We start from the raw sequence: 14,931 nt of genomic DNA on the forward strand, positions 1-14,931 counted from the left end.
ACAATAAATCCATTTGGGTCAAATTTTATCTAGCTAGATTTTATATCAAGTTATTAACATGAAAAAATTTTTGATATAAAATATCCCAAGTTAGATTTGTTTAGCAACGAATTTTACATTTATTGCATGCATGCGATTATGTACAAAAAATAGATCTACTGGATCCAAATTCAATACAGTTAAGTTTTTTTTATCAAATCATTCCTGCGAACCAAATGTCAATAAGTGGATTTGTTTTTTTGCATAAAAAGGTTTACTTGCTTTTCTTTTGAACTCCTATGGGCGTGGGCTCTCACAAAAATAAACCTTCGTATTGCCAAACTTTAGATCAAATTATTATGTGAATCAGTTTTCATTATCAAATACTGAAAAATGGACGTTCTTACTATATATTTCTGAAATTTAAGAAAATTGCAGTTTTTTTTTGTTTTTTATATAAAGATTTTTCAAAACATAGCGTTATATGGGGAGTGGTCCGAAAAGTGATTTGATCGTAACCATTATCACTAAGGTTCGTTCCTCGGTCAAAACATGTCAATGTACGAAATTTCATCGAAATATCTTGGAAAAATCTCAGGACTTGTATGTTGCACTCAAGAATACAGTAAGGGTAGACGGACAGATAAACTTATAATATAATATATAATAGAGAGATCTATTTTAAGCTTTTCGCACAATTTGACAAACCCTGTACCACACAAGTGGTGTAGGGTATAGAAAATAGATGATGCTGCACTAGTGAAAAAGTTATGCTAACTATCCGTACTTCTGTGCCACAAAATTCCGAACAACAGATTCGCTCGATTACGTCGCTCAAAGGCTATTGACACAATTACTCGTCATCAGTGTTAATAGCATTGATGATTAACTGTACAAAAGTACAAATTGTTTTTTTTTTTTTTTCGAATTTTGATTGTAAATAATGTTTACTCATAGATCCGTGCTCTCTATAACCTCGACGGTAGGATGAAAGTCGACTAAGCTTGTTACACCGTTTGTAACACCCAGACAGAAATGTCATAGTTTGTTCACAAATATTATAAACTATTATAAGGTTGGAAGTCTGCCTATTTTGGGTCGCTTAAGCTGTTGTTTGAGTAGACGAAATAATAAAAGAAAAAAAAATGTTATTAAATTGCAAAATTTAATAGAAAACACACTGGAATAATTATTACTTTAACATAATACAACATACAAACGTCGTACTACCTATGATGGTTAGAATTAATAATGACTTTGCAAATTTTCATTAATTCGCTAGAGATTGCGGATATCGGATATGACTGATTCGTGTCAGGACGAATAGATGTGTTTTTGATTTCACTAATAAAAATTAATTATTTATATAAAACATTTTATGCAATCGCGAATAGCAAAGTTGATAGGTTGATGGGGTTATAATCAATGTTTACGGTTCGCATGACATTATTAGAAGAGATTTGGCACACTTGCTGCCCTCGACGTATTAGATATAGAGTTAAAAATATAAATGAACCTCTCGGAGTCTCGGACGTCTATAAAATTTTTTATGAAAAACAAAAAAAAAAATCATTCAAAATTGAATATAAATTTAGAATTTTTGCTTGTATGTTACATAATGGAGACCGATCTAAATCAATTCTTTAACATTAATTAATTAATTGTTTATACACTTGTACGTACTATATATAATCCAACAACTATGTATATCGGTTTGATTCGCTGATATTATTGTCGTGGAATCGCACATTTTGTTGAAGGATAAGAAAAAATATTAAAAATATTGAATTTTTTTTCTCTTCTTAAATAATTTCTTCTTTCACTTGCAATAAATTTTTAATATTTTTTAAATTATTGAAGAAAATAAAGAAACATTTAATTGTCATTTAAGATAAGATCTTATTTTTCTATAAACAAATTTTAAAAATAAATTAAATTAATTTTTTTTTTTTTTTTTTAATGAAAATTAATTAAAAATAATATGAAATTTTTATTTATTTATTTTTTTTCTATCGATTAATTAGTTATCATTTTATTCGAATTATAATTGGTTCGTCTTATTGAATTTTATTGATTGGCGCGCGCTCATATTATCCACACTACCATTAACGCAAATGAACTGAATCAATGCTTTTCAGCTAAAGAATATTTTAACAGCATTCGAAATATGTGAACAAATTTTCGGGATTCAGGCAAAACAAATGAAATGAAGAAGAAAATATTCTTGCATATGATAGCTTAACTTGTACAATAAATATTCACACAGAGCGACGATGACGAGAGAGAAAAAGAAAGAGAAAAAGAGAACGGGAGAGACAGCGCGAGAAACATGGCACTGCCAAGCGGAGAGTGGCAGAAACACACTGTAATGTAACGATGACTTTTGCATTAGAGATGGGTGTCAAATAAATCGCACCTTACGTTCGCCCTATGTGACTTTAGCTGACACACACAGTCCTCAGCAATAATCCAGTAACGAGATTGCGTGAATCTTAAGCGACAAGAACATGAGTAAACGAGAAAAATAATATTTAATTTTTGATTACATCGACCATACTACGCTCGGTAAAGGCAATAAACATACTATGACCGGGAATGCATGTAACCGTAACGCATGACAAGCTTCTATAACATTTATGAATTATAAAAAATGTTTATCAAAGTTTACCTTTGGTCAGGCAAGTGCTCTGGTGCCAGGTTACGGTTGTTGAAATTTCGAACAATTAAAACACTTGTCAAAATATATATTCTTGTGCAAATAAGATCTTGACGTATAAAGGATGAAAAAATAATTTCTACGATAAGTTTTTGGTGTATTTTTTACACATTTTTAAAAGGATAGGACGAAGTTATTTACGTTCCGTAAAATTTCGAACAATTAAAACACTTGTCTTAATTTCAAGTCGATATATGCTGCCAACAAGATCTAGACGAAAATAATGTTACATATAGCTTTCTCAAGTACTAGGCATCTCTACGATAAGTTTTTGGTGTATTTTTTACGCAAAAGGACCCTTGTTATAATATCAGGTCGATATATTCTGCCAACAAGATCTAGACGTATGAAGAGCGGAAATAATGTTAGACATAGCTTTTCCAAGTACAAGGCATCTCTGCAATCAGTTTATGGTGTATTTTTTATGCTTTTCTAAAAGAATAGGAAATTTTCAGAGTAAGTCGCTTGTTAGGGCACCTCGCGGTTACCCATTAGCTACAGAAAATACGCAGAATTGACAGAACTCTTTTTCAATATGATATATGTGTCCGCGGAGGCAATGTATTTTAATATTGACGGTCAGACGGTTCAAAATTTAGATTACTATTTATTAAGAATTAGATTTTGAAATTCTTGTTTTTTATCAGCTTGATAGCAAATGTGTCAGCAGCATGCTCTCATCATATAATCCGCGAAACCGAATTTCCATATGCGAAGCATTAAAATTTCTCTTCCGAAAGAATATAAATTTCTTTCATGTTTCTCTAGTACTCAGTAGGACTTATTTTCATTTTTTTGGAATTACAAAGAAGCGCTGTTTGCTCTCCGTTTCGACACTAACTGAAGGAGGTCATCGAAAGTAGCCCTCTTATATGCCATGAGAGGTGGGCCGCATGTCACGTTCTACCTGCTCGTCTTGATTTGACGAATACAATTACTTTCAGAGGGTAAAATACGACAGAATTTTCCCACCAACAAGTTTTGTTGTATCAAGCGTATAAAATATACGAAGGCAGATCTATTTGCTGTTGGCATTGTCATGCGACAATTATAAGAAACACACAGTAGAACGCTGATGTGTGAAGGCTTAGATTTAAAAGGTTCGTTTTCTAAGAATCCAGACCGCGCCTAAACTGTTTTTTCTAAAACCCACAATCAGAACTTAACGTTTATCACATTTATTATATTATATACATTCTTAGTTCACAGGCTCAACAAACGTTCTACAAAAAAAAAAAAAAAAAAAAAAAAAAAAAAAAAAAAAAAAAAAAAAACTCTATTGGGCGTAATTAGCTCTGTTGTATTTAATTTTAGTTGAAATTCAAGATTTCAGTCTAAAAATAAATGAGATTCGCTATCGATTGTCATCATTATATATATTCTTAAGGCAGGTTCAATGGCCCAGACTGAACGTAAATGTAATCCGCTTTCAATCCCTCCTCTTACACATCGATATTCTGCCAGTTTCCAGGTAAACCTGTTGCTCCTGCAAACAATCTCCTTCTAACGGGGAAATTAAACGTGTCTCAGCGAAAAAAAAAAAGCGAATAAAAATTAGGAATAATCCCAGGCTTCCACCCTCATAAAGTATTGATCGAAAAGAGTGTGATCTGAATATTATTACAAGCAGAGAGTTCGCTAATAGACAGGCAAAATATTTGGGATTCGCGTTTGGCGGGGAATTAGTTGCGTAAGAGAATTTAATTAGAAATCGTTGTTTTAGTGAAGATGTGACACAATTTTTTGAAAATATATTCAATTCTTTATGAAAAATGCAGTGGCGTGACAGCAAGTCACGTAACGTGTTCATCTCTAGTCTATTAAACGTGTACAGATGCTGTTTTGATTTTTCTAAATACTTTTTAAAATGACTTTTGGCAAATTTCCTAAAACCATGATTTAATCATAAAAAATTAACAATAAGATCGATTTTTTTGCAAAAAAAAAAAAAAAAAAAAAAAAATATATAAAATCAAAATATTGAAGGCATAATTTCAAAACTATCTTTTGTGTGTTTACACATGTATATGTTTACGTAGATGTGTAATATGAATTCATTTTCAAGAAATAATAATAAATTCTGGCAGTATATGGATAACGATTAATATCCGCATAAGCATGAGATCATGCAATATAATGGATTTTTAATGTTTAAAAACTTTTCATTTCATTGTCTACAAATTGTTTATACATATATCTCTTTATTAGCCGCTCAACAGTGAAACGTCATCATGATTGTTTTCAAGTTTCTTTTTTCTTTCTCTTTTCGTTCTCTTTAATATATACATGTATACATATATATATATATATATATATATATATATTGATTTTGTTTTCGTTTTAGTCATTTTTTTGAGTATCTACCGAACGGCCTGATCGTATACGGATGACTTCTGGCTGAAAATGCACGCAACAGTCCGAGCTATGAACGTTTGAATGATAGTGCATTGGGGAAAACATTTCACAACTAAGTTTCCATTACATACATATCCATACATATAATGTATATAATACATATGCATATATATTCATTGCTGATGAATAACTTTGGTATGTTTTAATTAGATTGAATTGAGCGTATTGCAGCGATGATACGGTTTATCTCTTTCATCAAGAGAAGAAATGTTAATCTTTTAACCGTGGCGTGTGTTGTAGCGGAGGGAAATCCCACGAGAACACAAAAAGCACAAAAATCTATGATTTTCAGTTTTCTTGTTGTAAAACATTAATCAATTTTTACTGCCAAGAAAAATACGAAATCAAATAATTTTTCTTTTCAGATTTTTTTTTCTTTTTTTTATATGAAAATCTTTTAACGAGATTTTTATGGTGCATGAGAAAAATATATTTTCTTTCATTTTATTTTATTTTTTTATTTTTTTTTTTTCTTTCCGATTACAAAAACAAAATAAAAGTGAAAATGGCTAGTGAATGAGTCATTCATTATATTGTTTCCTTGATTCTATTCTTTTTTTTTTTTTTATTTTATTTATTTTATTCGTTTTGGTTTTGTAAATTTTATACTAAACATATATGTTCTTTGTGCACGTTTCTTGTGTTTACTCGCAGACCTATCAACAATGTAGAGCAAAAGTTCAAATTTGAAAATTTCTTTTCCATACATATGAAGATGGATGTTGAAGAAAACTCTTTGAAGAAGCAAGAAGCATTTTTCGGTGAACAGGCAGATGAAAACAAATTAACTCAACATTTTACATTGAATCCAATATATTATATTTTATTATATTTCGTATTCTCTACACCACTACTAACTACACTATAATGACAATGATCAAATATGTTTATCGAAGGCCTTTGAATAGCGCGTTCGTCAGAATGTTTCTTCAAGCTACCATAAAATTATTGCGTATTCGAGAACTAAATTAATGATACACCGTTAAATCATCGAAATGAAAAGTATTTTTAAAATCATATTATAATTAAGAAGAAAGAATATAGAAACGACTTACTGGGCAGCTGACAAAATGCTATTATATGATTTACCAAGAACTGAGACCAATTTCATTTTTTCTTTCTTACATCTATTATTATTATTCCAAATTTATTTCGTCGCCTTCAAATGTTGTCCTCAAACTCAAATAACATTCATTGCTAATAGCTTGGCCCGGAGGAACGAATTCACAATAATCCGAGAAAACTGTGAGCATTGTCGCTGTCACCTTGATTCTTGAGCGATATTTTACGCGTTATTTCCGAACTGGGAAAACCTTTTGTGCGATACTTGCTCGATTGCTGGATTTTCTGTTTTTTTTTTTATTTATCCTCTGCATAGTATCGATAAATGAGTAGACCCCTTACGAAACTGTTGCTTACTTGTGTAGATGTCTGGCCTTATTTTAAGCGTGGCACCCGCAAATTTATGCATTTTTTTTTTGTACTCGTTTAAGATGTGAACGAAAAGTTCGCTAACACTGGTCATAGTTAAATAAACTAAGAAGCAATGCCACTACTTGTAAGTATTAAATTGGACATCATTTAGGAAATTTACCGAAAATCAGGTAAAATTTATCACTTAAGAAAAAGTAAAAATATTATAGTCGACCATGATCTACCATTAAATATTCCACATCACTTTGCTTAATACAGCTATTGATATAACGGTTTTTTCAAAATAAGACGTTCGAAAAACTGATCCATTTTAAAGTATTTTTAGTCGGGTTTTTCATTGAGCCAAAACTCGACTGTCTTCCAAATGTCATCAAAATATCACGAAAATTGCGATCTATAGATGGAACATAAAAATAATTGGACAAATATGAGACAGACAGATGGGCATAGAAGCTTAGGCATAATAAACATCATAGATAGATAGATAAGGTTAGGTATACTAAATCAACATCATTCAACTCACACAGGGATAGACAAGCTTAGGCATAATGAAAAGCACGTCTATATCAAGTCCTTTCAGTTGTTGTACACATCGGCACAAAGTTAATATGCCTGATATCACTGGTGATGTAGGTGTGGACATCACTAGAGAATATTACTACGACATAACAAGTCAAACGACTAAGTATTGAAAGCGCTGAAAAGTCGGGGCAACTCGTAAGCTATGGGCTGCAAAAAAAGGCGACTAAAGAAACCAGTCAGTGTAAGTAGCGGTTACAGAACTTGAAAACCTTTTCGACGACACTAAGGGAAAACGATGAAAAGAATAAGTTATTTGCTGACAACTTTGATGGAAATTTGTTGGATGCTTAGCCATCTTCGGACTGATTTGATCGGTGACTTTAAATAATAATGCCACAAGAAGAAACGATATAAATAACGATAAAAATTACCCAAATGTTTAATTTCATTTAACAGTCAAAAGCTAAGGCGACCGTTGAGAACATAATGCAAATTAAAAAGCTAAAAATTAAAAAAAAAAAATACTTTGTTTATATATTCTCAAGAGGCAAAGCATATTCTCACTCTTACAGAGATGAGTACACGCACAATAAATAAAAATAAAAAAAAAAAAAAAGTATAAAAATAAAAATAGATTTTGTGTGTGAACTGAATTGAACTGAACTAAATTAAAACGACCGCCTATTTCTATGAATCATCGTCGTCATCATCGCAATTATCATCATCATCAACATCATCATCAACATCATAATCATCATCATCATCATTATCATCATTATCATCATCATCATTAATATCATTATCGTGATCATCGTCATTATTGTTTTTTTTGTATTATTTTTACTAGCAACGACAAAGAGAAAATAATGCAAAAATAATGAAAATGTTGATAAAATTTATTAAACTAATTAATTATACTAACAAATATATATATATATATATATATATATAAATGAAAATGTTATAAATAAATTTGTAATATAGAAAAACAAAATAAAAAAAGAAAAAAATGGAGAAGAATTTCAAATTCTCTAACATTTTCTTCTAATATACCAAATAGTTAAGTGTGGGTATATATAATAGCATTAAAGATCATTTGTACAAAACCCGCATAAATTGGGACAACGTAAGCCTTTTCTCTCTGTTTTATCTTTTCATTTACTTTGCTTTTGTTTAATTATTTAAGAAATTTAACATATCAGCGCTTATTATAATAATAAATAATTTGGGGAAATTTCGCAAATCATCAAACACATACACACGCGTGTACACATATAAAAATGATTTCAAGCAGATGTTTTACCTTCAATTACTCTACGGTTGTTTGCCGTGTATTATTATATGCAAAAATTATCTTATGCTCGTAAATCGATTATACGCCGTGTGGGGCCTTTATGCTAAACTGCATTAACATTGCATTCAAGCAACACAATTATGCGTTTACTCGCTGATTGGCTTAAGTGAAAGATGGAAAGAAGGAACGAGGGGGCGTAGGAAGACAGATAGAAGACACTTTTTTGAAAACAAAAAATAAATTAACAGGTGGAATATTTTTTGATCTTTCGTTTATCGTGCCCACATACAATATAGTTGTGTGCATATATGCACATTGCTAACATGGCTATCTTGGTTAATGATTTGCTGTAGAATGTCTCAACTATTTGTCATCGCTATCAACTTTTATGTTAAAAGCATCTCTCTATTGCTTAGATATTTAGTGCGACGACCATACATATGTATGCATATATATATATATATATATATATATAGAACTTGTCGGGCAATGTAAAGTACAAAATATTTACAAGATGTTTATGATCAAGCATGTGTACGCTAAGAGCTTTACCGTTTAATAATTGTCAGGTAGGTGATAAGTCTTTCAATGTCTTTTTTATTATTCTTATTCTGTTCGTGAAAGATATTTGTCATAACTGTCACTATGGCATATAAATAATTAAATTCGAAAAATTCTTTTATCAGTTCATCAATTTTACAAATCGTTTTTCCTAACGCAAAAAAAAACACAAAAAGACGAAAATCCGAAATCGTTTTGAAAAACTACAAAAATAAATCAATACATTTGTAAATATTATGAAAATGAAAAACGCATCAAAAAAAAAAAAAAAACTACATTTGCCTTTAAGCAAATTGTAAATGTTTATTATTTTAAGCAAATATTATCAATTATCTTGAGAGTTTTTCGATAATTATGAGATCGACAAGTGTCAATGGAGCTGAGCGATAATCATTTTGGCATTATATATGCATTATAAATAGCTGCTTTAGCTAATCGAGCCAACGGTAGAAACAATAATAACAACAACTGATGATACGATTGAATCGAACGATGAATGCCATGCCCTAAAACTTGCTCAGAGCAAGCACTGAACCACTGAACTGGCAGATGGTGTTAACCTCACCTGTTTATTTATATTCATCGCAGCCATTTCGCCTTCTAATCAATATTAATTTCTATTCGAGTAGGACGTCCATTTTTATTATTGTGATAAATATTAAAGTGAATTTTGGTCCTTTTGCGAATAAAATCAAAAGACTAGCAACTTTTTAAATAAGAAATTCATCTCTTATATATAGAATGTGAAACAAGTAGTTACTAGCAAAGTCGATCCGTTAAATAACGCACCTTGTTCGTATCTACCCCGCAAAACTTGCGGCACATTAAGTTTGTGCGGATGTATACAACATCAAAAAAGATTTGAGATGGACCCATTCTCTATTATACCGATTGGTTCAAAATCATTTTTTAAATCGATTTAAGCTTGTCTATCCATCTCACAGAATTTGATAACGTTTAGTACACTGACTCAAGAACGAAGGCTATTGAAAATGGCACAGATCGGACCACTTTTTCGACCACTTCGCATATAAAGTCCTATTTTGTAAAGTCGATATATTGATAACCGTAGGCTGGTAGGTGTGGGGTTTTTTAAATGTTGGCGGCCCTGCCCCACAATAGTGTTTTTACTTGTCTTGTTAGAATAAATGTTGAAATTTACAAAAAAAAAAAAAATATAATAACAATAATAAATAAATAAGTAAAAAAAAAAGAAAACGGGATAAATTTACATTTACACGCCTAATATCAATATTTTGCATTTTATTTTCCTATTCTCAAAACATACCTCATACAATGCGCGGAGCATACGTACATTCCCTTATGCGCCTATATGTCTGCCAACGAAAAATTACATAAAATCTAATTAGAAAACCTTAATTTGACAGATATGTTTCTTACAACTACTTCAGACTGAAACGAGCCGCATCTACTAATGACCTTGGGGGTGATAGCTACAACAGAAAAGAAAATATTTAAAAAACAAACGAAAGAAATGAATCAAAATGTAATTTTGTTTAAACATTTATTAGATCCATTATCTATAATCTCAATATGGACCCGACCGCACGGTCGACTAGGCAAAGAATCTTGACACAATTCTTAACTCAATGGTTGTGGCTTCAAATCTCAAGTGTGATAGTGTTTTAAATAAAGCCGATGGCCTTAGATGCTATTGCTTTAAGCCTTTGGTGTTCGATTTTATTTCTCTTCTATTCATTAATAATAATAACAATTTCAAGATGAGAACAGTCTCCTGAACAAGGACACTGAATAGAGTGCTAAACAAAATGAATCCATTTGCATCGTGCATCAAGCAAATATATTTTTTTTTATATGATTTTTACTTTAGCAATGCAATGCAAGCATCATTGTGTTTAGAGCTTAACCTATATACACATGCATGTAATATGCATGAACGGCAATAATGAAAAAATTTGTGTTCGCTGCTTGCATTGGTCAATTTCAAATGATATGAAAAATGGAAACAATTGGTGATGAAATAAATTTTAAACACAATTTTGCCACACCCTATAAAGATGTTCAAACCAATCGGATGCTGCAGGCATTGCAGGATGCAAGTTAAAGAACCTATTCCTTATAATTAACAAACACATCCTTCGAGTTTAACATACCGCCAACTTCTTCAATTTTTCGTCCGCTAGCTCCTACATTCTTTCTTGTTCCTCTTATCTATTGAATATCTGTTCGCTGCTTGCCTTCAATGTTCGATTTGTATCACATAATACCCATTGTTAAACACTATGCACCATTTTCTTTAATATAGTTATTCATAAAGACTTGTCAGCATAAAGCGTTGTATGTTGTAAGTAATCGAAAAAGTGGGCATTCCGCATACCATGAACCTTGCATGTCGGTGCATTAAATTTCATAAAAAAAATAACTCACAAAATGGCGACCTATAAGTTGAACAGAAGATCACGGACAGACGGACGGACAGATGAACAGACAAGCTTGGATCAATTCAGAATATGATTCTGTTCTCCTCGGTCTTGTAAACAGATTGAGCGGAATGACACAGACAGATAGACGCAGAGGCAGAGAAAATCGTTTTCTGAATCGAACGTTTTTGCAAAAACTCGGTTCATCTACCGTCCTCTTCCGTATATCACAAGTACTGTAGAGTACAATAAGGAAAACCGAATTTCTATTAGAAGTAGAATAAGTGAACACATGACAATAGTTAAATCTATGGCATTTCATATATATTTAAAATCGATTCTTTTAATTCTCTTCAAATCTCTAATACAATTAAAAAGAAGAAGAAGAATTATAATGATGATGAAAATAAAACGAATCGGAAAATGTAGGACACGTTTTTCGGGAAGTCACAGAACAATGGTAATGAACGCTGAAATGAGAATTGACTATGTATGTCCGACTAAACTAATAATAAGAAATCAATTCAGACAATCAATCCTGTTATTAAAAAAAAATTTTCAATATATTTTCATAAATTATTTCTTTCATCATGTTTCAAATTCTCTAGAGAATATATTATTAATTGGTTAGCGGATTGCGAATTGTGCAAAATGATATGAAAATTTTAAAAAACAATTACAATTATATATATAAAAAAAAAAAAAAAAAAATACATGAAACAATAATTCCAAATTAACAACAATTATGAAAACATTTTTTCTTGCTAAATAACAATATTGCTAAGATAAAATTCTATAAACGATGACTGCTGATTTCTCGTCTTAATCTCCTTTATGCAAATGATGAAAATCAGTCTTTGTATGTATATTGAATAGTTGTTCGAAAAAAAAAAAAAAAAAAAAGAAAAAAGCCAGAAAGGAAAAGAATTTATATTTTGATTAAAAAGTAAAACCGTCCTTCGGAATGTCGAGTTTTTCCATTGTAAATTCTAATCCTCCATGAGTTTGTCGCGGAATCAATTTAACTTCGGCTTTTTCATTTTCGCTAAAGTATGTATCAAGGAGGAAATATGCTTTCTTGTAAATCTCCTCGTTCTCATGTCGTTGCAAATTTTCTAATTTATCTAATCCGCCTGTTTCTTCTATCATTACGCATAAACGTTCGGTATCGCCTACAGCATTCTGTACGTCAGTCATGGCGAATATCTGCATCAAACCGGTTAGGACGACAATAATGGTGCGCGGATCCTTTGCTTCCAATAAATCGCAGAACGGTTTCAATATCTGATATTTTTCGATTATATGCACAAGTTGTTCATATGTACCGCTTGTAGTCATATTCGATACAGCGTAAGCCGCTTCTTTCTGCGACTTGAAGTCACCATTTTGCAGTACATCACACAATTCCACAAATATATCAGCGTCAATAACATCTTGTATTTGTTTTGCGCTTCCCGCCATTATATTACTTACAGTCCAAGCACTCTCCTTAACGATATTATGATTTGAATATTTAAGTAGTTTTTTCAGTCTTTGTAAGCCCCCCGCTGCGATAATGATGTCGGTTTGCTGATCGGTGCCGGTGACAATGTTACCGATAGTGCGTAAAGCAGGTACAATAACATTAGGATGATCGGTATCTAGCAAGCTTACCAAACGGGGCACAGTATCCGCGTCAATTACTGCTTGTATTTTGCTTTCATTATCATCGCTCAGATAAGACAATGCCCAACAAGTATCGGTTATTACTTGTGCATCGAAGCCCCATAATAGTTTTGATAATGCGGGCAGTAAACGCTTAATTTCCTTGAATGGAGGCAATGGACTTTTATTACGGCACAAGTTAGACATTAGCCAGACAAGGTTACGTTCCAATGATAAAGAAGCTAAAGTAGAGTTCCTATCCAGCAATCGTAAAATGCCATCAATTGCATTGTGCTCGATGATAAAGTCACGAGCAGTAGGGCCATCACCGGCTATATTACCTAAAGCCCAAACGGCTTGCTCAGCTACATAAATGTATTCAGATTGCAATAACTTTACAAAGTGAGGAACAGCATTAGATGCTATAACACAACCTGTCTGCTCACTAGTACCGGAAGCTATATTAGTTAATGCCCAAGCAGCCTCAAATTGTATATGAGGGTATCTAACGTTTTGCAAAAACTGAACACAAATCGGAACAATCCCGTTATCAATCATTAAATCAATAGGTGGATGTCTTTCGTCTGACAATAATTTGCGGGCCGCTAGCAAGCCAGCATATTGTCTCGCAGGATCCACGCTACGCATGCTATCAAATATGTGCTCGACGGACGGGTCCGGGGGCGATGCAACTTTAGACAACACTTTGATCGGTGATGTTACATCTTCTTCATTTATGTTGCGTCGTTTAAGCAAATGATCTTCCTTTTTAGATTTGCGCAACTCCACGGTAACCTCATGTCGTCTCAACCGCGACTCATTCGTATCGATGGTGTTAGTTTTATAAGAATTTAGTCGATTAAGACTCATTTCGCTATCGAAAGAATATCTTTTTTTTTCCTTTTTGATTGTAAAAATAATCCAGAAATGTTGCTTCTTCGTATCGTATTTTAATTTTTTTATTATATGACTTCAATTTTAAAATTTTGTTCGCACAAGCACTTGGTTTCCCTTCTTCAACGTTCTAGAACAAAGACTGCATTTATTCAGCATTAACTTAACTGTTCGGAAAAAATGTAAATGCCGTTAATTTGACAATAACAATAACAACAACAATAACAACAACAACAACAACAACAACAACAGCGATATCGCTAATGTAAAGGAGAGAAATGGCGCCAATAAACTCAAGGTCGCATTTTATTATTGTGAATAAACTTCTTTTCACCCAGCAAACGAGATCAATTATCTATGTAATATAATTTATTAATCAGTTAAATTTTGTACATTTTGTTGTAGGTAGGTAGGTAGGTAGGTAGGTACGTACGTAAGTTAGATTGTAATAACAATTACAAGGGAAATATATAAAGCAGACTGCAGTATGCAGTGGTGTATATAAAAAAAAATTATAGATAATGCGATTTCAAGGTCATTAAAAGTTTTTAAAAATATATATGCAAAAGTAAAAGCTTAACTTTTGTTCTCCCTGCCAGCAGGTTATTCTGCGATACCGATGGGATTTCAATATAAAGTCTATACTTGCATCTCTATAAAAATGAAAAAAATTATTTCGCTTTGCTAGCGTAAGCACAACTATCGCAATGACTTATGGGCCCATAGCCTACTGCAGCAGCTACCTCTCTAACCCAATATACATGAAGCGACATAATATGCAAACTAGTCGAATAGTCGACTAATCGACTAGTAGAGGATTGCGAGAAACAGATTCGCAAATTTGAAATATTCTGCTAAGCAAAAAAAAAACACTTTTTTATTATAGACTAAACAAAAAAGGGGAAAATGGCCAAATTCGATTCTTATGCAGATGCCGATCACAAATTTATTTAATAGATTATCAGATTTACTCCGCAAAAATGTACTCTCATGTATTCTCATATTTCTTGTTTTAGATTATACTCGTTTTCTTTTCTTCTTCTTCTTCCTCTTTTTTATGTATTCGTTTT

General features: G+C 31.9%; 2 protein-coding genes across 2 annotated transcripts in view; both read right to left on the reverse strand.

The window, feature by feature from the left end:
- LOC119644768 (mitogen-activated protein kinase kinase kinase 7) overlaps positions 1 to 14,931 on the reverse strand; it is a 34,223-nt gene that overhangs the window by 2,937 nt on the left and 16,355 nt on the right. The gene's annotated exons all lie outside the window — the stretch shown is intronic.
- Positions 11,889 to 14,045, reverse strand: LOC119644769 (importin subunit alpha-like). The gene has a single exon (XM_038044495.1). The coding sequence runs from the start codon at positions 13,835 to 13,837 to the stop codon at positions 12,263 to 12,265; it is 1,575 nt and encodes a 524-aa protein (XP_037900423.1). The 5' UTR covers positions 13,838 to 14,045; the 3' UTR covers positions 11,889 to 12,262.

Source organism: Glossina fuscipes, unplaced genomic scaffold (assembly GCF_014805625.2).
Source record: "Glossina fuscipes isolate IAEA_lab_2018 unplaced genomic scaffold, Yale_Gfus_2 0, whole genome shotgun sequence".
Classification (NCBI taxonomy): domain Eukaryota; kingdom Metazoa; phylum Arthropoda; class Insecta; order Diptera; family Glossinidae; genus Glossina; species Glossina fuscipes.

What these genes read in the sequence shown, in the direction of transcription:
- LOC119644769 (XM_038044495.1), bottom strand. Translation starts at nt 13,837, where the DNA reads ATGAGTCTTAATCGACTAAATTCTTATAAAACTAACACCATCGATACG.